Below are 20,842 nucleotides of genomic sequence, written 5' to 3' on the forward strand. Positions count from 1 at the left end.
CTCCAATTCTACTCTTTTTACATATTTTGTATGCTTAGTCATTATCATTTCCTATTTTTTATTACATATTCTTATTTTTATGGACTTTTAATCATCCTATCCCATATGTTGCTGTAATACTGCAAATTATCCCTGCTGTGGGACTCATAAAGGATTATCTTGTCTTGTGTTTTTTTTTATTTTATCTTTTATGTATTTGCTTGCACAACAAATAGAAAAGTAATAAAACAAAATACAATATATTATGCAGGTGGGACCAAAAAACAAGAGATTTAAAAAAATATATCAGCATAAATAACAAGGGCATAACTAATAACTAATTAATAATTTATTTATTTATTTATTTTTTTAAATCTTGCTATGATTTTAAGGTGAATGGATCAAAATATGTTCATTTCCTCAGATTGCATAAGAAAACTTCATGAAAACTCCTTTTTTGCGTGTATTAGACCAGAGCTCTATGACTCATTTGTCCAAACATATTTACATATAGTTACTAAACTAAATTATCAGTGATTGCACATTAAAACCCAAAGTCCAGACTAAACGTGGAGAAGAAGAATTTAGCTGCTATGATGCAAACAACTGGAAAACATTGCAAAGGGACCTTAGATTTGCCCCAAATACAGACATGTTTATATTCAGGTTGAAAACTTCTCTTTTCAAATGCATATGAACTAACCCTAACGTACACATTATTCTTATTGCATTCTATATCATTTTTAATTACGTATATATGGAGGACTGCATATCGTTTTAATAATTCTAATGTAGATTTTATTACTTTTCTATTATTGTTTCATGACTCCTATTCTCTTCTGCTCATACTTTATAATATTCTGATCTTGTATTGTTCAAACACATTGTTCCTGGATGTTTCTGTTATTGAATGTGCTGTGTAAATACATTTGCCCTGCAGTTACTAAGATAAATTGACCTAATTAAACAGAAAAGGGGCAGCCATCTTCAGTTAATGTTTAGTCACATGGGACTGTTCCTAGTCAGAGTAATGATTCCACAAAAGCCCTGACTTTGCACTCTTTATGTTTACTGTACTTTAGGAATATGTTTAAGCCCACTGAGATCCACAAAACATGTCCATCAGACTAAGATGAAGAAGATGAAGATGTTTCATTATATCCTATAGTTGGCGACATATTAAATCTCAAACGTCATGCCATACATGTAAAAGAAGAAGAACCTTTGGACCAATAGTTGCAGAGTAAAGTGCCACCTCTCGGCAGACTGCTGCTTTAATAACACAACAACAAAGACGCACTAAAGACGAGAGCATTCACTGCCTCTCACTTCCGGATTTGCTCAAATCCCCGGATGTATTCTTATCAGACTGTTCATATTTTCAGCGAGAAAAATCCAAATTTCTGTTTTAGCCCATGTTTGTACGGTCTACATATATTATACATAACTTAGAAACTCATAAATACACATTTAGTTGGTGGCAGCTTTATTTTTAGATTTTTTTTTTTTTTTTTTTTTTTTTGCGGACACGCGCATCCAGTGGTCCTCTTGCCCGCCAGTTACAACCGAAACTAGCATATGCGTTAAAGTTGCCACGCAGCTAAAACACGTATTCCTCAAATTATTAGATATTATTAACACTTTTTACTGGGTTGTCACCACTGAAATCTACAAAAGGGAGCGGGTTCATGCAAGTTGTCGCGGACTTTTCGCTTCCGGAGAAGAAACAACTCATCCTGTAGTGTGTAATCTCTTTGCCTCAACCTACAACAGATTGTACACAATCATCATGGCGACCCAGGATGGTGGGTATTCAGAAAAGATAGCTGCATTTTACTAGTATCTTTACATTTAGCGCAGCCACTGTTAAGGATACGATTGACGTTTGTAACTGACATGTTAATATGTGACACCATTTACGCGGTGTTACATCATTTCGTGCTTCTCATGTAACGTTTTTCCTTAAATGTTCAGCAGTGTTGTAGCTAGCTTACGTTAACGATTGCTAACATGAGTCAAATATAGAAAACGGGAGCACTAAGGCTAACTAAATATGTACATGCTTCGACCTGTGTTAGCTTGAACTAGATTCCCTTAAGCTTTTCAACAGGTAAATGTAAATTGTGAGGTGAAATAGTTTACTGTTTGTAGTACAGCACGTTACGTTACCAGTTTTCAAACCAACAAGGCCAGAAAATTTTAAATATTCAGTTTTTTACGAGCATGTTTTGGCCTCATAAACGTTGTTTTAGTTTAGCTTTGTTCTTGTAGTTTAACTTCCCACTCACAACTAGCTAAGTTTATGTGTCTAGATAGGGGGAAAAATGAATAAGCGATTAAAAGATCTAGAATGATCTGGGCTTAAAACGAAACTGAGCTTCAGTACTCATTTTACACTGTAGCGTATTTACTATTAACAAACTAACAGACCGTTTAAATACATAAACACAGCTAGAACTTTAAACTGATCTAATCATCCAGGGTTAACTACCTCTCAGTGTATTAAGTTAAATGTTATAACATGGTATTTAAATATATTTAATACATGAAAGTGTAGTTGGATTTGACTTGATAAGATCCTGACATGACTTGTCCAAGTAAAGGAAATTATAGTCAAATAGATAGTAGCCTATATTAAAAATACAGTAATGCTGAATTAATCTTAAAGTTGACTTCAATTTGAACCCTTTCATGTAGTTCTTCTCCAGCTGTTTTCTTGTATATTAATGGGTTTTGTTGTTTTCGTTCCATATCAGCCAACACAGTGGACGCTTATGCACCATCCCATACACTTTAATTCAGATCATTACTGTAACTTTGCTGTTCTTGATAAACCTGATCTGCACTAACATGTTTGAGTGTAAATCAGTTGTTATTTGTTAGACAAGAAGGGTTTTTTTTTTTGCATATTATCTCCATGAAGTGAGTAATTACTAGCATTAGAATATGTTAAAATGTGAGAAGACATCAGAGTAGCAGCATTAAAAATGTTTTTATTTCATTGTTTTCATATCACTCTCTGATATTGGGTTTTAAACACGTTTCTTTACTTCAAAAATTAAATGCATGGATAGTTTTGTAACTCCATAGGAAAAAAAAAAAAAAAAAACTCGATCGCATTGTGTTTTTCATGGCTAAACACTGAAGAAAAAAAATCTTGACTAAGGTTCTCATAATTCGTGCATGGAAGGGTTAAGGACTTTCCATTACACTGATAACTGATTTTAAAATGTTGTAGAGACTATGTAGAACTCCACATTACGTTTTCATGTTATTTTTTTGTCAGATTAACTGGGGCTAGACTCCTCTTAGTCAATATGTTATTGTAGTAAATAACATTTTGTTCCCATTAATTAACATTTAGTTCGTAAAACCAACATTTCATGGTTTTGACAGATATTTGTCTCACGCTGCTTTACAAGTTACAGTTACGTCAAGTGTTTTGTGTGCTTTACACTACTTTTTCATAGTAGTTTAATAAACAGCTGTATGTTTTTATATAAGACTGATCAGCATTACAACATAAACATATTGTGCCATTATAATGCTTTTGGCACAGCTGCATTCTGTTTTATAAAGAATTTGCTTTATAAAGTGGAATATAACATAACCATCATTAAGTATTCAACATTAAGAAGTTGACTGGTTTACTTAATCCAGCACATTTACAATAGTTTTTCAGAAATCTGAAATTAGCTCAAGCAATAATCCTGAAAACAAGCTTGACTTATATTGTTCTGATGTATTGAGAAGTGAGTTCACAGATTTGGTTTTAATCTTACACATTTTCTCTAGCATCATAGAAATTAGTGAAGAAATGTACAGAATAAACTGAACCACATGTACTGCCCAAGTGTTGTATAACTCAGTTGTTTCTGTGAGAAAAAGACGTTAATTTTATTTTTTATTTTTTCAGCCAATGTCGGTGTAGTACAGGGGTGGGCAACCTGTGGCTCCAGGGCCACATTTGGCTCTTGGGCCCTTTTCAAGTGGCTCCATGTGGCTTTGTCAAAAACATATGGAAATGAATAATGCCTATGTTTTACACATTTTGCTATTCCTGTCACAACCAAGTCATCTGATGTTATGCAGATATAAAAATGTAGACAACACTCCAAAAAAAAAAGTATTAAATAGAAGTTGTAGTAGAAGATAAAGTAGACTTTTTTATTTTATGACGCTGAAGGTATTCATCTGTATTCGTCATTGCAAAGAAAGCTTTCACATACCAGTCCGTAATAATAACAAATGTCACCATTTTGCCTGGTGTGGTTCTGTAATTTCATTGTATTTCTGTAAATGCACCAAAACTTTGATTAATTCTCAACAAATTCCGTACACACTAATTCTAAACAACTTCTTAAACAGTCACCACTTTGAGGTAAAACATACCATAACGATATCTTTTGGCTCCAGACAGCTTTGTTTTTCTATTTTTGTCCTAAAATGTTTCTTTAGAATGCAAAGGTTACTGACCCATGGTGTAGTACATGCTCATGGTAGTACTTGGATTCTCTTTTTTTAATGAGTTTTTACTGTCTTCCAGGAAGTGCAGAAGTCATAATGGAAACAGAGGCCAAGCCAAAAGAAGCTGAACCACTAGGTGAAAACGCTGAGAAAAGTGAAACAGAAAACACGTCTCAAACAGATGCAGGAGACGCCACAACTCAGGACTCTAGTATTAGCAACGGAGACGACACCGACGACAAGCAGGAGATGGTGGACTTGAAGATTATCTGGAACAAGATTAAATATGATCTGAAAATTCCTGTTGATAGCACCGGAGCCAAACTAAAAGAGAGAATCCACTCACTCACTGGTAAGAGAGCATAGTACTTTAGGTATTACACAAAAGGCTGCAGCTGCTGTTTTAGTGATTCACAAAGGTAATAAATCATCTCTTTTCCTCTGATTTTTACTAGGTCTTCCACCGGCAATGCAGAAAGTGATGTATAAAGGATTGCTTCCAGAGGACAAGACGCTACGTGAAATAAAGGTTACAAATGGTGCAAAAATAATGGTGGTAGGATCTACAATAAATGATGTATTAGCTGTGAATACACCCAAAGAGGTCATTCAGCAGGAAGTAAAAGCTGAGGAAAACAAGAAAGAGCCTTTATGTAGGCAAAAGGTGAGATTTATTACTTTTTTTTTTTTTTTTACAGTACCATAAAATATTTACAGTGGTTTTATTATTATTTCTTCAAACTTTTGTTTTGTTTCAGCAACACAGGAAAGTTTTGGACAAAGGTAAACCAGATGACATAATGACAGCTATTAAAGGAACAAAGGTGAGATCAATGAAGGGAGAGCATTGCCTCTTGTTTGTCTTTTATTGGCTTAAAAAGAAAGGAAAAGAAAAGTGCTTTGATGTAGTTGTAAAATGACTGTATTGTGATAATGTTAGACAAGGTGATTAACTGCCTTGTCCCGCTAACAGGAGCGATTACCAACAGTGCCTTTATCCGGAATGTTTAACAAGTCCGGAGGAAAAGTTAGACTCACATTCAAACTGGAGCAGGATCAGTTGTGGATTGGAACTAAGGGTGAGATCACGACTGGTCTCCATTAGCTACATTCAGAGCAACCTTAAGGTATCGGTATGAACATTTCCCTCATGTTGTGTGTGTGTGTGTTCTCCTCCACAGAGAGGACGGAGAAAGTCCCGATGGGCTCCATTAAAAACGTAGTGTCCGAACCCATTGAAGGCCATGAGGACTACCACATGATGGTAACTGTTTTGTACACTGAACGAAAAGGAGATCATGTTTAGAATACAATGTTCACATGACACACAGAGACATCAGAGACGAGGAGTTTAATCGGACAGTCCTGTAACTTCTATCTTAATTTTCATGGATTTGATTGCAGCTTTAGAAAGTGAGTTGACTTTGGCTCAGGTTTGGCTTCTCTACCCACAAAATATAGTGCTGTTCAAAAGTCTTTGGCCTTGTATGTAGGTTCTACAGCACAGGTGTCAAAAATGCGTCCTGGGGGCCAAGACTGGCCTGCCAAAGGTTCCAATCTGCCGCTCGCGATGAATTTGCAAAGTGCAAAAATTACCCTGAAGATATTAACAGTCAAGGGCGTCAAACTCGAAAATAACAGCAAAATAACCTAGAAATAATGACTCCAAATGTTCTTCATGGTTTAAAGTGAGAAAAATAACATGACATTATACCTATAAATAATGACAACACCAATTTTTTCTCTTTGATTTATTGCAAAGAACATTAAATTCTGATATCCTTTAACAATAAAATGTCAGTAACCTGAACAAATATGAACAACCTGAAATGTCTAAAGAAAAATAAGTGCAATTTTAACAATATTCTGTCTGTTTTGTGCCTTGGTAGATCTGATCCATAATGCACATGTAGAAATCATAAGTTGATGCAGAAAATTGATAAAATTGTACTAATTTTTTTTTTTCAGAAATGTCAGTTTTTTCAGGTTATTCACATCTTTTTTCTGTTTTGGATAATCCGTGAAATGATCATTTAATGTTATTTTTTTGCACTAAAAATTTGGAGTTGTCATTATTTATAGGCTATTATGTTATTATTTTACTGGTTCGGCCCATTTCAGATTAAATTAGGCTGAATGTGGCCCCTGAACTGAAATGAGTTTGACACCCCTGGTGTACAGGGTCCGTATGGGTGCTTGAAATCCTTGAAAAGGCTTGAATTTCAGTGTTGTGTTTTCAAAGTCTGGAAAGTGCCTCAATTTTTGTTTAAGTGCTGCAATTATAACTGTGATGTGTTTTATGTATTGATTTTTAATATTTACTCAAGCCAAAGTTTGAAGAGTTTAAGCACTGACATCTATCCATTTTCCATGTTTTCTTGATAATAACCAAAATCACTTCAGTTCTTACATCAATAGCTATGGCATTGTACTGGCAAAAACAGTGCTTTTAGGCATTCCATGTTTTCTTTTCTGTCTGTTTTAGTCACATGATACACACAGGGGTCAGTACTCAATTGCATAACCATTGTTCTTGATTACTTTTGATGGTGTAATAATTTTTTCCATGACTGTAGGTAGGCAGAAGAAATTCCAGATTTCAAAGGACACTGCAATATATGGAAATAAATCAACCAAAAAAGAAAACAAATTTTAGAGAGAGGCGGCTGTTTTTAAGCCTGCAGAGGTCAGGTAATCAGGCAATAAAAGTGCAAATATCTTAACTAAGAATTACGAGTGTTGTTTAGTCGTTTCACTGTCACACAGACTTAAATCAGTCAGTCCCTGTCCAGTGTTTAGTCCATTAAACCTCTGTGTTGTCGTCTCTAAACACTCTCATTGTGTATCTGAATCCATCTGAATTATCTATGAGTTATTTGTCTATTTCTGTACTCGGACAGCCGCGGCAGTTTGGATTATGACGCCCTTATATTAACCAGCAGCCACTTCTGAGATAAATATTTCTGTTTTATTACCATGACTTTGTTTGATTTAATCGTGGATATCATTGGTTCAGGATTCAGAAATGTAGATATGACCTGATAGTAACTGACATACACGAGTCCATGTAAACACACACATTATGTTTGTTAAACTTCAGTACATAATCCCAGTTTTTAGTGTGATGCTTTGTGTGTCTTTTACACCGGGGGACTTGTTCACTGAAGTGACACTTGAGAGCATTATGTGTTTCCCAGTGATGGGGTCATCTTGTGCTGTTTTGGTCTCTTCAGTGGAGCGGGAAATGTCAGCGCCTTCTCTAAATTAACCTTTATGTCTGAAGCAGTTCTGCACTGTGAAATGGAAGTCTTCGGACAAGTACCTTGATTTGACCAGGTAGTCTATAGAAGAGCAGGATGTCTTTGAAGAAAATGAAACCTGTGTGCCATAACAGCAACATAAACGCTGAGAGATAAAGCTCAGGAGGGGAGGGGGCCGTAAAGCTCCTCTAGCTTTTCTACCCAATAAAAAGCCAAGACCTTTTTGAGATGATACAGGTCTAATAACCTCATCTGTCATTTGTCCAGTCCGTCAGCAAAAGGAAAGTAAACAAAACCCGACAAAAGACCTAAATATCAGGTACTGCTGTTGAAGCTGTTTTGCTTTTTAGAGACAGTCCACTTTGTGAGAAATATGAGATAAAGTGGTTCTATGTAGTATTGATATTCTAACCTCAATAGGAGAGGGAAGTCATGCACCAGAAAACCATCAACAAATCAGTGCTATGTATCCACAGACTGTAACACTCACTGAATTTAGATTAAAGCTCATTTATTCTTCAGAAGAAAAAACTTCTAGCCACTAATTTGGACAGTCGGTCAAAATAACAGTGCGTTATAATCTTCACATGCTGTAGCTGATAGTTTACATTATAACTCTGTTAGCTTAGCTCGGTTTTAGACAGGAAACAGACACAGTAAAACCACAAATCACCACCGTTTTCTATGCGGTTTGTGTTGTCAATAGCTGCACTAAAGATCTGTTTGGAATCGTCCAAACAAGGTCAGAACTGTCACAGTTTAGTCTGAACTGTGGATCAATAAACAGTAACATCACAGAATAGCTTTTTATCTTCACACGCCTCAGAATCAACACTAGACCTGTGTCAAGTGGTGAAAACAACATTAGCACTTCTAGATTTTATCGCTTATTTTCTTTGACTTTAAAAGTTGTTTCTTAGCGGTTCTCATCCCATCTGGTCACTTCTATCTGAGTCTGGTCATCAAAGGCCTCGTGGTGTTCGTTTTCGTCACCATTGGAGACCAGCAGAGTGACTCACTACTCCCTCTAGTGGTCACATAAATCCACTGGACCAGGGTTTCTCAACCTTTTTTGAACCACACCCCACTGACGGCATCTAACGGCCTACTGCCCCCCCCCCCCCCCCCGTGTCTAAAATCTGTAAAAATTTGTGGGTCGGGTGTAAAATGTGCCAGACGATATGCAGCCCCCCCACTTCATGAACCTCAATCCATGAGCGGGGGGTTATATAGCTCTGTAGATAAAGCTGTGACAAAGTGAAAGTGTGCTTCCCTCACCTTATCATTGACTACCCTGCTGCCCCCAAAAACGAATTTGCGACTGAGGGGTTGGGGGGTGAGAGGCAATGTGCTGAACGATATGTAACCCCACACACACTGTTTCTGTTGGGTTTCTGTAGAATTGACTTAGAGTCTGGTTTTGACCAACTCTATATATAAAATGTCAAGAGATAACTTTTTTGTGATCTGGCGCTATATAAATAAAATTTGATTGATTGAGTGATTTAATTGGTTTTCCCCTGTAAGTCGCTTTGGAAGAAAGCGTCTGCCAAATGCGTAAACATAAACACACACACACACACACCTCAATCCTTGAGCGGGGGGGAGAGTATGTGCCAAGTGATTTATAATGTTGTGATGTACAACAGTGGTTGCTAACGCACCCGCACACATGACAGTTTCACTCACAACCCCCCCACCACCACCACCCCCCCAATGTGCTTGTGCCCGACTGTCCGCGCCCCCCGGTTGAGAACCACCGCACTGGACAATCACTCTGAATATATTCAGTTCATATCTTTACAATCTACTATATTGGCATGTTTGCCATAAATTCATTGGTCTTTATTAAAAACACTGTAATGATAATGTCAGTTCACGTTTCAGTATCAACAGTAGAAATGCTACTTGCAGATATTACCTGTTAAACTTGTCTCTCACCATAATCTATCTGTCTAAATTCATGTGTGATTCCACTCACAGTTGTAGAGACACAGCAGAATCAGGAAAAGCTGTTAGGATTTTATTATTTTGATTCTTGACAATGAAATAAGATGCCAGCAGCTCACTCAAACCATGTCCCTGCATCAATGAAGACTTTAAAATGTGAGAGGAGTAAAAGGAAGTGGTGATGGGGATGAGAGACGATGTGGAAAGGTATCAAACTGTTCAGCAGAAGTCAGAGCTGATCACCGATGTACGTTCATGCTACGTATTCTGCAAAACAATATAGTTATACATATTTACAGGTTAGGGCTCTGGGGTTGTTTAAATACTTGTTATGCAGCAGTAACCTCGTTAAATGGATAAATAAAATATAATTATGATATGAGATGTGCTGCGTTAAAACTACTGCTGTCAAGCGATTAAAATATTTAATCAGATTAATCACAGGGTTGCTGTGGATTAATTTTGATTAATCATGATTAGATATTCATTTTTAATCTATATTAATCATGTTTAATTTTGTATGAGCAACCATACTCAAGAAAGAAGGGGATATATTTGCACTTAACGTGTTTGTCACAAGCAGGGTGACGCGTTAGCCGAAGTGCTAGCAGAATCACTGACTAACCTATGCTTCGTGTTAATGTGGTATTTGAAGCAGGAAGTGCTTCGGTGAAAAGAAAACTCCTTCCTGCAGAGTGTGTATAATACTTTATATCGCTCAACTGTTCCGTTTTGGGGGTTTTTTTTGTTTTTTTTCTGTCCTCATATTTCCATCCAGAGGGCCAACGTGCTGTTTAGCGTCTTCCATCTTTATGGGTTGGTTCTGCTGCCTGTCACTACCGGATCAACTGCCCATTTGTTCATGCATGACAATAACTCTACTTGGACAAACTGACCCAAACTTTCAGTCATTCTGCGCTGTAGATGGGTTAATTGCGCTAAAATTTTTAAATCAGATTAATCATGATGATGGATTAATCTGCATTAATGCTTTAATTTTGACAGTCCTAGTTAAAACTGTTGACATTTGTGTTTTCTGTCTGCCGTCAGCTGTCCAACTAACGTCCAGGTCTTCGACTATTTCCACTTCTGCAGGCTTTTCAGTTGGGTCCAACAGAAGCGTCTCAATACTGGGTCTACTGGGTGCCTGCACAGTTTGTCGATGCAATCAAAGACACAGTCCTCGGAAAATGGCAGTATTTCTAATGTGCCTCTTTTTTTTGACAATGATGAACTGGGACTGACACGAGGAGCCGATGAAAAATGAAACTGGATTCAACACGAGGCTTAAAGAACTTCTTGGAATATATTAAAAGGAAACGGACAGATGCCTGTGGACTAATCATATTCTTTTTAGGTTAAAAGTGCACTATGTGGCAGCGTAACATTTCTCAGCCCTGTTGATCATTCAGTGTTTTCAGCAAATTCAAGGGAAAACAATGAAACAATTGTACAGAAATTGCTAACACTTTTCTTCAGTTATTCTTAAAGAAATAAAACTTATTTAATGAAATGAATGCACTGGGGCGTTGTTGTTTGTCTTGTTTCTTTTTAAATACGTTAAATCCACTTAAACTATGTCGACGTGTGTATGTGATTTCACTGTTTTGGTGCCAGAGTTTTGCATATTCCCCATAGTCTTTCCTAATCCCTTTTTTTTTGTTTGTTTGTTTGAGACAACTCAATCTGTGCGAGCAGGAATTTTAGGTTCTGTCACATGCTGTTTTCTTGAGTAGGAGTTTTATTACTGATTGCAGAAGTTTGCTATGTTTCACTGCGTTAATTTTCCTTTACCTCCATAAAGCAGCGTGTAATGATTTGTTTATGCTAATACGTAGGTGTGGCTGTTTTATGTGTCTTACATATAGCCTTTGTCTATACTTGGACTAAATGTATCATGTTGTCAGTTGTTAGTTCTAGCATTAGTTACATGGTTCAGATGGTACTTTAATGTTGGATTGTCATCTATAATTGATTTGAATCTTGATATATCAGGGTTGAATTCATTTTAAGATACTGTAACATGACAGAGTCACCACATTATATGTATTTTTGTAATGTTTTTAAACTCCTGTAGCATTGATTAACGATGACTTGTACAGTGCACGTACTTAACCTGTTTATTTAACAAGAGGGGACTTGAGTTATATTCATTTTCGAAACATCTTCCATTAGAGCAACCCAAGCTATAAATACCTTTTTGTGGCTCTTATCATGTGACATTGAAACCAATGCTTATTCTGAACATGTCAAGGAGAAGAAACGGGGAAAAAAGAAAAAAATCTTTCAACAAAGTAAATATATTATACATTCTAAGGGGAAAAAGTCAGCCACATGCTTTCATTTCCATATTTGAAAAGGAGTGGGAGGAAGTTATTTATTACCATTACTTCTCCATGAATTAAACATGACTTTTCATCCTGCTTCTTTACTGATTTAAATCTATTTTCTAATTAAGTACAACTCAGAGAGATTTTTAAGGCCATTTTACATATTAATATTACATTCTGCTGTCCTTGAGCTGTTTTTCTCACCTACACCTGATCTAATCATTAATATCACATATTTTTAGGGTTTTTTTTCATGATAAAAAAAAAAAAAATCAATATACTACATGCAAGGTCATTATTTGGTATTGAATTATTACAGCCTGGGATATGTCAATGATAAGCAGCAACAGTGATTTTTATGCATTATTAAAATGGTAGCTATAAAAGGGTTAATAGAGATTAATATTGTATTTTCATTGAGCAATTTTTTCACCTACATATGACCTAATTATTAAAATAATATGCTCTTAATTTATACATTGATTTGAAGTGTATTTTAAACTTACTGAAAATAACAACATTAAATAAAAACAGACACTTTTCCCCAAAAGTCAGTCATTTAAACACACATTAAAATATCACACATTAAAAAACAAAAAAGAATGAAAAAGGCGTAAATTTTGCACAGTTCCTAATGGTTAATGATAAACAGATGCTTTTATTATGAAGGACCTAAGGCGGAAGTGACGTTTTTATTGGCGGAAGTTTCATTACACGACTTCCGTATTTGTGCTTTTTGACTTGGAGGCGGTAATGGCTGCTGTGTTTCAAGTCTAAACCCTCTTCCGTCGGTAATGTCCAAAACAGAGCAGTCGGGTCCGGACAGAAAACGTCCTCCGCCCGTTAAGGTGTTGTCCGGGCAGCTGAGGACGGGGTCTGACTGCGGGGACGGAGTTCTTATCAAGGCGGGCCCGGGTCGGTCTCTGCCGGTGTCTCTGGTGTGGATGCAGGGGACCGTCATGGAAGTCCAACCGGACCAGAACACGGTGGTTCTGATGGACGAGACCGGGACGTTTACGGTTCAGGGAGTCAAAAACATCCCCAAAGGAAAACCCTGCCTGTCTCCAGGTAAAGACTGACTGACTATCTATCTATCTATCTATCTATCTATCTATCTATCTATCTATCTATCTATCTATCTATCTGTCTGTCTGTCTGTCTGTCTGTCTGTCTGTCTGTCTGTCTGTCCAAATATAGACAACTAAAACAGTATAAACAATGTAAAAAACCAATTCTCATCTACTTCATTTCATTCATTCATTTATTTATTTCGAGCATTTACAGAATACATGCAAATTCAAAATTAAAAAAAAAAAAACATTCATCTATACTCGAAAAGGAGTGGGAAGAAGAAAAACTTATTTAATCCCACCCCCATTCTCATCATCAAACAACTGAACATAATAACATTTTAAATACTCACTCCTGTCCTTCGACTTCAAGCCAGAACAATGAACAAAAATAGGCCTAAACCAAATTAGGATGAACTCATTTGACAGCATTCCCATTATATAACCAAAATGTGTGTAAAAAAAAAAAAAGATAGAAACAAAGTACATTCCTGGTGGTGTTACCATGGGTAACAGTTAAACGTCAACTTACATGATAATAATTACATACCAACAATGGTAAAAACAAAAAACTACAATACCACAAGTGGTAAAGAACAGCAATAATTGCATACCAACAATGGTAAGAAAAAAAACAAGAAACTACAATAGCACTAATGGTAAAAAGCAGCGCATACCAGCGATGGTAAGAACAATGCCAGATGGTAATGGACAACACGTGAACTATATGAGGAACAACAAGCACACATTAACATATAAGACAGAATATTGATGGAACATCAGTATTAAGACCCTCCATCTTTATACTGGGACCAGACCATATTTTTGTATAACAGTTTAAATTGGTGGATATTTTGGCATTGCTTGTGTTGGATGTCCAGACTATCCCAAAGTTTCACTCCACATAGAGACACACAAAAACGATTCACTTCGACCTGAAGTGAGGGTAGGTTGCCGAAAGGCTGCCTGGAAAAAGTCTAATTTGGTTTTAAAACTAGAGCAAAAACAACAAGACAAAGTCCATTTGATTGAAAAAAAACAAGGTGAAGAGCTTTATTGCCCTTAAGTGCATCCAATGAAATAAGCAAACAATAATAATAACAACAAAAAGTAACACAGGCCTGCACAACCCTTCTCTAACTGCCATGAGCAATGTCAGACCCCCTCCATTTAAAGGCTAGGCCCCTCCCACTGGACCATACCATTTGTAATTGGCACTAATTAAACATTTCATCTCACTACATAGGTTATTTTCCATAGTTAAATCACCAAACAATTTATGTGTTTTAAAAACACATCAAAAGAGTCATTTTATTACTTATAGCATTTGCACCCTCTTTAATACTCAGAAAAACCTGGTCTGGTGCAGTGTGACAGGCTGAGCCTATTTTCCTCGTTTAACTCGGGCACTATAAAAGGCAGCCTGATGCTTCCTTCGGGTCCTTTTCCACTGCCCAGAACCAGGAAGCACTATGGTAAGTAAAGGAAAAACAGAATTAGAAACAAAATTTCACAATATAGAATCTAACATAATTAAAGACCTAATTCAAACTTATTTGTGTTTGTGTGTGTTTTTGTACAATTTCACGGGGAAAAACAGTACAGGAGACCAACTTAGATGTTTAAATGTAGCCCAGTGTGTGCACCCACCAATCAAGTACTAACTCCTGTGTGTGTCATGTGACTAAAATAGATGGAAAAGAAAACATGGAATGCCTAAAAGCACTGTTTTTGTCAGTACAATGCCATAGATATTGTGTAAGAACTGAAGTGATTTTGGTTATTATCAAGAAAACCATGGAAAATGGATAGATATCAGCTCTGAAATGAAATTCTTAAAAGCTATTTTTGTTGTTATCATTATATTTGTCCAAACAAATGTACCTTTAGTTGTACCAGGCATTAAAATGAAAAAAAATTGAAGAAAACACAATGGTGGTCTAATAATTTTTTCCGCGACTGTATATAAAGCTCTAAACATACAAATAGGGATGTAACGATACGAAAATTTCATATCACGGTTATTGTGACCAAAATTATCACGGTTATCATTATTATCGCGGTATTGTTGACATACACTCAAAATGTTCAAAAAGTACTTATACACACGCTGAAATAATTTAACCAAGTTGTATTTTGGGAAAAATAAATAAATAATAAAATAATAAGCACAATATACTCTCTCTTCGTAGAAACATTCAAATATTAACATGTAAACATCAAACATACAAGTGCGCATTAAAGATGGCACCTTATGGCCACTGTTTGACCATTTTCCAGATCAAGTTTGAGTTGTTTTAGTTTATTTTTCATAGATGGATACATAGTCTCTCTCTCTCTCTCTCTCTCTCTCTCTCTCTCTCTCTCTCTCTCTCTCTCTCTCAGTGCGGTAATCAAACACGGTTATCATGATAATTAGAATTTAAACGGTAATACTAACCATTGGGAATTTTACCACAGTTTATCGTTATAATGGTAATCGTTACATCCCTAGATACAAACATATATATATGTATATGTATATATATGTATATGTGTGTGTGTGTGTATATATATGTATATACAGGGTGGGAAGCAAAATTTACAATGAACATTTAGTTGTTTTTTCTCAGCAGGTACTACATCAGTTGTTTTGAAACCAAACATATATTGATGTCATAATCATACCTAACACTATTATCCATACCTTTTCAGAAACTTTTGCCCATATGAGTAATCAGGAAAGCAAACGTCAAAGAGTGTGTGATTTGCTGAATGCACTCGTCACACCAAAGGAGATTTCAAAAATAGTTGGAGTGTCCATAAAGACTGTTTATAATGGAAAGAAGAGAATGACTATGAGCAAAACTATTACGAGAAAGTCTGGAAGATACTATTAAAGAAGAATGGGAGAAGTTGTCACCCCAATATTTGAGGAACACTTGCGCAAGTTTCAGGAAGCGTGTGAAGGCAGTTATTGAGAAAGAAGGAGGACACATAGAATAAAAACATTTTCTATTATGTAAATTTTCTTGTGGCAAATAAATTCTCATGACTTTCAGTAAACTAATTGGTCATACACTGTCTGTCAATCCCTGCCTCAAAATATTGTAAATTTTGCTTCCCCACCCTGTGTGTGTGTGTGTGTGTGTGTGTGTGTGTATATATATATATATATATATATATATATATATATATATATGTGTCACAGTCGAAATTAAAATCCAGGCCAATTTAAAATCCGCCTAGACCACATTAAAATTTTGATTTCGCCTAGGCAGAATTAAAATTTTAATTCTGCCTAGACCAGATTAAAATCTCTCTTATCTAGAATCTGGGATTTTAATTCTGCCTAGGCCAAATTTAATAGGCCAAAATGGCCTAGGCCATTTTAATATGGCCTAGGCAGATTCTAAATCTGCCTAGGCAAAATTAAAATTTTAATTTGGCCTAGGCGAAATCAAAATTTTAATGTGGTCTAGGCGGATTTTAAATTGGCCTGGATTTTAATTTCGACTGTGACATATATATACATATATATATATATATATATATATATATATATATATATATATATATATATATATATATATATATATATATATATATATATATATATATATATAGTTCTGATATATAGCAAATATCCATATTAAGACACAAAATTAGAACAGCAATTTGTACAATATATACTAGACAAAATATAATATTCTACAGAAATATGCATAAGTGTAATTACTGCTGTATATCATTGCTCTGTGTATTTAATAAAGTGTCTTTTGTCGTCATGTTTTAATCCTAATTACAATCACATCCCCCTATTGTTCCAGGCATTTAGTTTGTTATTATTTATTGTTCATGAAAATCGACAACACATCCATCCCTCTGATTGGCAGGTTTTTCGACCAAAATCCCTTTTTTCCCCTTGAATGTATTGTGCTTAAACAATCGGCCACCTGCTGCTGCTTTCACAGGCAAATATGTCATGGTGATGGGTGTCGTCCAGGCCGTATCCCCGGAGCCGGTCGTCCGTGCGGTGAAGTTGGCAGACCTCTCGGAGCTGGCGGCGCTTCACAGACGGATGTGGAAGCTGGAGGTGGAGGATCTGCAGCAGGTTTTGGCCTGAATGCTGAACCGCTGGTGGGGAAACGGGCCCGGTCCTGTTGCAGCTGGAAGTCCACGACTGAAGGAATCCGTGACAAACTCTCAGGACTTAAACGGTAAATTCAGGCTTAAATGCTAAGACAAACCCCTGCAGATACGGATGTAAAACATGAAGATCTGGAGCCACAGACGGTTAAGCAGAGCTGAAAATGCTCAGTTTAGTTTCAGTTTAAAATCTGATGGAATTTATGTACAAATATATGGACTTCTTTACCTTAATTAAAACGTGTTTGTATGTATTTTTAATGAACAGAAGCAGAAATGTGTATTTTTTTTTTGTTCATTTGTAGCAGTTAGGATGCTCTTATAAACCTGTTTAATAAAAATTAAGCTTTTTTACATAATTGGTTTCCTTTATAATAGTTTAAAGCAGGAAAAAGCTGATAATACAAATAATTATATTAACTATATGGACAAAAGTATTGGGACACATTGAATTCAGGTTTTTTCATTTCATTGGAAACAGGCTGGACTAAAATTATATAGTGACAAAAATCATACTATAATTTTATATTGTGACATGGATATTTATGTGGTATACAGGGTGGGGAAGCAAAATTTACAATGAACATTTAGTTGTTTTTTCTCAGCAGGCACCACGTCAGTTGTTCTGAAACCAAACATATATTGATGTCATAATCATACCTAACACTATTATCCATACCTTTTCAGAAACTTTTGCCCATATGAGTAATCAGGAAAGCAAATGTCAAAGAGTGTGTGATTTGCTGAATGCACTCGTCACACCAAAGGAGATTTCAAAAATAGTTGTTAGAGTGTCCTTAAAGACTGTTTATAATGGAAAGAAGAGAATGACTATGAGCAAAACTATTACGAGAAAGTCTGGAAGTGGAGGAAGCAACAAAAAACGTACCAAAGCTTTTATTAAAGCTCTCAAATCCAAAATCCTAAAGGATCCAACCAAATCCATGAGAAAAATGGCAATTGAACTTGAGGTAGACAACAAGGCCGTTAGAAATGCAGTAAAATATGATTTGAAGATTTAAATTCTCATGACTTTCAATAAACTAACTGGTCATACACTGTCTTTCAATCCCTGCCTCAAAATATTGTAAATTTTGCTTCCCCACCCTGTATATATCAATATGGATAATTATATAGTATATGAACATATAGAGTAGAAACAGGTAGGAATTAAAAAGCAAAGTGCATACTTCTGCTCACTCCTTTTTCAAATGTGTTCATATTGATTTGATGCTGCTTATAATATTTTGGTTTTTTATGTATTTTTCTCAATTTTAGACATGCTTGTTTAAAATATCATTCATTCATAAATATTGCAATAGATATTTTTATCCGATTTAGCTTATTGAAAAAAAGCTTCAGTTTATTAGTTAATTTTACTCAGTTGATTTTTTTTTTTACTTTAATATGTTCTGTCTTTATTTTTCTGAAATATTTCTTACATCCGTGACAAACTCTCAGGACTTAAACGGTAAATTCAGGCTTAAATGATAAGACAAACCCCTGCAGATACGGATGTAAAACATGAAGATCTGGAGCCACAGACGGTTAAGCAGAGCTGAAAATGCTCAGTTTAGTTTCAGTTTAAAATCTGATGGAATTTATGTACAAATATATGGACTTCTTTACCTTAATTAAAACACGTTTGTTCGTATTTTTAATGAACAGAAGCAGAAATGTGTATTTTTTTTGTTCATTTGTAGCAGTTAGGATGCTCTTATAAACCTGTTTAATAAAAATTAAGCTTTTTTACATAATTGGTTCCCTTTATAATAGTTTAAAGCAGGAAAAAGCTGATAATACAAATAATAAATAATTATATTAACTATATGAACAAAAGTATTGGGACACATTGAATTCAGGTTTTTTCATTTCATTGGAAACAGGCTGGACTAAAACTATATAGTGACAAAAATCATACTATAATTTTATATTGTGACATGGATATTTACGTAGTATATATATCAATATGGATAATTATGTAGTATATGGATATATAGAGTAGAAATGGGTAGGAATTTAAAAAAAAAAAGTGCATACTTCTGCTCACTCCTTTTTCAAACGTGTTCATATTGATTTGATGCTTATATTTTGGTTTTTTTAATATTTTTCTCAATTTTAGACATGTTCAAAATATCATTCGTTCATGAATATTATTGCAGTAGATATTTTTATCTGATTTATCTTATTTTAAAAAAAGCTTCAGTTTATTATTCACTTAATTTCATTCATTTGATTTTTTTTTTACTTTAATATGTTCTATCTTTATTTTTCTGAAATATCTTACATTCTGATAATATATGTAATAATTTTAACCATAAGTGACCATCTAGTTTCAACTCTTACACAGGAAAAAAAAAAAAAAAATCAACTTATAAAATTAAAGGAAGCTGATTTATCGTCATACATTTTTTTTTTGAGCCATTGAAATATACTGAAGATGTTTACCAAATGTTACGACAAAATGCAAAAAAGCTTTCCGATTTATGGGGATGAAAAGTATAACGATGACAATAAAACACACCGATATTAAAAAAGAAGCTTTATTTGGTGTGGTGCCCATTACACTGGTAACACTATTAGATAAATGGAAAGTTAAAATGACCTATACTTATGGATTAAAATAAGAGAATGTCAACTGAAGTCTGAATTTAAGTATTCCTTTCTTAAAATGAACTGAAGGGTTAAGGTCATTAACATATACAAACTGCTTATGAAAAGAAATTACTGTATGTCAACGTTAAGTACTTGAACACAACTCTGATCAGGGTTTACACATGCTATTTTTAATCACCGTTTTCAGAGGATCTACTGAATGGTGCTTAGCAAAAGCTTCATGTGTCTATTTGCTGTTAATGATAACACTCTGGGGTTCAGATCAGAGTAAACCACCCGCCAAACCAGAGGGGGAGGGGCCCCGGTCCTGGACGCCCCCCCCCTTTAAAATCATGCTGCAATCAGGCCATTTCCTGTGTACCTCGAAAGGCCCTCAAGGATCACCTGATTCAAGACTTTTTTAAGCCGCACAATACTGCATTATTTGCATGTGAACATGGATATCGTTATTATTATTTAATGTCTTTTAGGAGAAAACTGTATTTTCCAAAATCATTGTCATTTGGTGCTATAAGATGGTCTTTTCTGGCTTTGGCAAGTTTCATCAAAAGGAATTCCCGGCGCTCCATCCATTCTTTTAGTTCCTGCTCCCCGTGCGCCAGTTTACACAAGTCGTCTTCTGTGCAAGTTCCTTTGAGGAATCTGTGAAAACATAATCGAAATGTTCGTTACGAAACAAAACACACAAACGCATCAGTCACAAACTAAAAGACAGTACATGGTGGATGATTTTGTTACAGGTTTTCTATGTATTTTACACAGTTTAAAAACTTTACACTGAAAAAAATTCACGATTATCCATAACTTTGAGGCCAGGCGGAACAAAGGGACACTGTTCAACTAAGAATTACCCAAAGAATTTTGAAATGCTGTTTTCCAGACCATGAAAAGTCTGGAATTTTGTGTGAAAGTCATAAAGTGTGGAAAAAAAATTCTCTCAAAGTTGAATTTTAGAGTATGGTCAAAGCAGGATTTCCACAGCTTAAATTTAAGACTTTTCAAAACCTTTTTACCTCCACCAAGGAGGTTATTGTCAGCTTCC

At 35.3% G+C, this 20,842-nt stretch overlaps 3 protein-coding genes across 4 annotated transcripts in view; 2 read left to right on the plus strand and 1 right to left on the minus strand.

Moving 5' to 3' along the window:
- Nucleotides 1-1,607: 1,607 nt before the first annotated feature.
- Nucleotides 1,608-11,175, plus strand: ubfd1 (ubiquitin family domain containing 1). The gene is made up of 7 exons (XM_030142063.1): nucleotides 1,608-1,784; nucleotides 4,526-4,798; nucleotides 4,902-5,110; nucleotides 5,205-5,270; nucleotides 5,420-5,525; nucleotides 5,628-5,710; nucleotides 10,752-11,175. Exons 1-7 carry the CDS (start codon nucleotides 1,769-1,771, stop codon nucleotides 10,860-10,862), a joined length of 864 nt encoding a protein of 287 aa, XP_029997923.1. The 5' UTR covers nucleotides 1,608-1,768; the 3' UTR covers nucleotides 10,863-11,175.
- A 1,605-nt stretch (nucleotides 11,176-12,780) lies between these two features.
- LOC115424459 (recQ-mediated genome instability protein 2-like) lies at nucleotides 12,781-17,731 on the plus strand. The gene is made up of 2 exons (XM_030141732.1): nucleotides 12,781-13,054; nucleotides 17,010-17,731. Exons 1-2 carry the CDS (start codon nucleotides 12,781-12,783, stop codon nucleotides 17,159-17,161), a joined length of 426 nt encoding a protein of 141 aa, XP_029997592.1. The 3' UTR covers nucleotides 17,162-17,731.
- A 1,980-nt stretch (nucleotides 17,732-19,711) lies between these two features.
- zc3h7a (zinc finger CCCH-type containing 7A) overlaps nucleotides 19,712-20,842 on the minus strand; it is a 35,930-nt gene continuing 34,799 nt past the window's right edge. For both annotated transcript variants that reach the window (XM_030141731.1, XM_030141730.1), the window contains one exon: nucleotides 19,712-20,442. In XM_030141731.1, the coding sequence (XP_029997591.1) occupies nucleotides 20,253-20,442 (190 nt within the window). In that variant the 3' untranslated portion in view covers nucleotides 19,712-20,252. The remainder of the gene's footprint in view (nucleotides 20,443-20,842) is intronic.

This window comes from Sphaeramia orbicularis, chromosome 8 (genome assembly GCF_902148855.1).
Source record: "Sphaeramia orbicularis chromosome 8, fSphaOr1.1, whole genome shotgun sequence".
Classification (NCBI taxonomy): Eukaryota; Metazoa; Chordata; class Actinopteri; order Kurtiformes; family Apogonidae; genus Sphaeramia; species Sphaeramia orbicularis.

What these genes read in the sequence shown, in the direction of transcription:
- ubfd1 (XM_030142063.1), top strand. An exon ending in AGCCTTTATGTAGGCAAAAG is followed by an intron (nt 5,111 to 5,204) that starts GTGAGATTTATT and finishes GTTTTGTTTCAG; the next exon opens with CAACACAGGAAAGTTTTGGA. An exon ending in GTTGTGGATTGGAACTAAGG is followed by an intron (nt 5,526 to 5,627) that starts GTGAGATCACGA and finishes TCTCCTCCACAG; the next exon opens with AGAGGACGGAGAAAGTCCCG.
- LOC115424459 (XM_030141732.1), top strand. Translation starts at nt 12,781, where the DNA reads ATGTCCAAAACAGAGCAGTCGGGTCCGGACAGAAAACGTCCTCCGCCC. An exon ending in AAAACCCTGCCTGTCTCCAG is followed by an intron (nt 13,055 to 17,009) that starts GTAAAGACTGAC and finishes CTGCTTTCACAG; the next exon opens with GCAAATATGTCATGGTGATG.